The sequence below is a fragment of the Penaeus chinensis genome, chromosome 18 (genome assembly GCF_019202785.1).
Source record: "Penaeus chinensis breed Huanghai No. 1 chromosome 18, ASM1920278v2, whole genome shotgun sequence".
NCBI lineage: Eukaryota > Metazoa > Arthropoda > Malacostraca > Decapoda > Penaeidae > Penaeus > Penaeus chinensis.
This window is the reverse complement of record NC_061836.1, coordinates 8,954,036-8,956,535: the sequence shown is the minus strand read 5'-3', so window position 1 is coordinate 8,956,535 and position 2,500 is coordinate 8,954,036. Positions and strand designations below refer to the sequence as shown.

Below are 2,500 nucleotides of genomic sequence, written 5' to 3'. Positions count from 1 at the left end.
ATAGAATGTTAAAAAAAGGAAATCGACGTCCTTTAGTACAATAATTTTATGACTAGAATCCCATCAGAATCTGGAGTGACTTCGGATCTTATGATATTCAAGATCTGTACTGATCTAGAACCCCGATTTCGTCGCCTGCTCACCTGTCTCGTTGGTGGGAATGCCTCGGTAGTCCTCGGCCTTTTTGAAGTAGTAGAGGACCGAGTCGTAGTCCCAGCCAGGGTTGCCAAAGTCGGCCCAGTGGTCGAAGTCCAGGCGGTTCCCCCGGACGTACAGCATGCCGTTGGTGGTGGTGGAGCCCCCCAGCACACGCGCGTGCGGGATCGTACCGCGCTGCCAACGGGATGTCAGGGCTTTACTAGGTGTTATCGCATTAGGTCATATACAGTGCATATGCATATGTGTGTGTGTGTGTGTGTGTGTGTGTGTGTGTGTGTGTGTGTGTGTGTGTGTGTGTGTGTGTGTGTGTGTGTGTGTGTGTGTGTACACAAATAAACATACGTCTACCACCGGGCGCCTTCCAACACTCACCCTCTCGACGAAGTTCTTGAGGCCGTGTCGCTGGGGTTCCGTGACGTAATCCCAGTTGTTATTCCCGCGGAAGTAGCCGAGGCCGACCAGCCCCGGCACGTAGCTCTCCTGCGGCGGGAGCCCCCCGGCCTCCAGCACCAGCACTTTCCACTCCGGCACCTCCGAGAGACGCGAGGCTGTGACGCTGCCGCCGGAGCCCGAGCCCACTGCAAGGTGAGGGGTGTGTCGGTAGGGGCGGTTCGGTCATGGGTGTTTGCCCCGCACCGCTGTCTGCGCTGACTCTTCGCTCTCTCTCTCTCTCTTTCTCTTTCTCTTTTTCTCTTCTCTTTTTCCCTCCATGTATATATAAGAAAGAATGTGTGTGTGTGTATGTATATATATGTGTGTGTATGTGTATATATATATATATATATATATATATATATATATATATACATACATATATATCTCTCTGGAGACGAATAACTAAACAATCTAAAATTTGCAGATATTATTGTTCTCTTCAGTGAATCTGCAAATGAAATGCAGCAACTGAATTGAGAAAGTCTACAAGTCGGACTTAGGATGAACAAGAAAAAGGCTAAGACCATGTTCATCAACGGAGTTCTATTCGAACAGATACATGTACAAGGCGAAGTGCTAGAGTTAGTGAACAAGTATATATACCTAGGGTGACTCATACAGAAAAACACATCCAGCGAAGAGGAAATAAAGCGACGCATTAGTCTAGGCTGGAGCGCCTTCGACAGACACAGTAGCATACAAAGAGGCTCCTTGCTATGAAATTTAAAAAGTAAAGTCTTTAACCAATGCGTCCTCCCAGTTATGACCTATGGATCAGAAACATTACTGGAGAGGAAACTAACAAGTGCCCAGAGAGGGATGGAGAAGCTGATGCTGGGAATTAGCCTATGAGATCTGATGAGTGCGACGTGGATCAGGGAACAGACAAAACTAGAATATTTGTGAGCATCAAAATGAAAAAATGGCAATGAGCAGATTCTATATGTCGGAGACAGGGCGACAGATGGACAAACAAAATGACAGACTTGGCTATAGATAACACAAAGAGGCCAAGGGCCAGACAAGATGGCATGACGAAATAACGAAATTTGAGGGCCAAGACTGGAAACAAAAAACGCGACAGGAAAGTTGGAGAAGATTGGGAGAGGCCTCCGCCCTGCAGTGGATCGCTTCAGGCTGATGTTGATGATGATATATCTATCACTCTTTTCCCTCTCACTTCTGGTATATTTTCTTTGTACACACATGTTGCGAGGCATTAAACCTATTACCTGTGATGATTGTAGTAAAAACTGATAACTGTAGTAAAAAGGGGGCAAGTATAGAACATTGAAGTGTAAAGATGAAAAACACCCAACAAGTAATATCTTTATATAATAAACTAAGGAAACTTAATAATCACTGTGAATATATCATATGCGCAACATACAAACATGCACAAATACATGTGTGTGTGTGTGTGTGTGTGTGTGTGTGTGCATATATATATATATATATATATATATATATATATATATATATTTATATATAAGTGTGTGTGTATGTATATATATGTATATATATATATATATATATATATATATATATGTATATATATATATGTATATATGTATATATATATATGTGTGTGTGTGTGTGTGTGTGTGTGTGTGTGTGTGTGTGTGTGTGTGTGTGTGTGTGTGTGTGTGTGTGTATGTGTGTGTGTATATATATACATATATATACATATGTGTGTATATGTATGTATATATATATATATATATATATATATATATGTATATATGTATATGTTTGTGTGTGTGTGTATGAGTGTGTATCTTTATCTATATCTATATCTATCTATCTATCTATCTATATATATAAGTGTGTGTGTGTGTGTGTGTGTGTGTGTGTGTGTGTGTGTGTGTGTGTGTGTGTGTGTGTGTGTGTGCGTATGTACACTATA

General features: G+C 41.7%; 1 protein-coding gene across 1 annotated transcript in view; it reads right to left on the bottom strand.

Annotated features, from left to right (window-relative positions):
• Positions 1-2,500, bottom strand: part of LOC125034597 (glucose dehydrogenase [FAD, quinone]-like) — a 9,156-nt gene that overhangs the window by 6,113 nt on the left and 543 nt on the right. Inside the window, exons 2-3 of the mRNA XM_047626498.1 lie at positions 532-737; positions 144-333 (exon numbers count right to left, since the gene is read on the bottom strand). Coding sequence (XP_047482454.1) covers positions 144-333; positions 532-737 — 396 coding nt within the window. The remainder of the gene's footprint in view (positions 1-143; positions 334-531; positions 738-2,500) is intronic.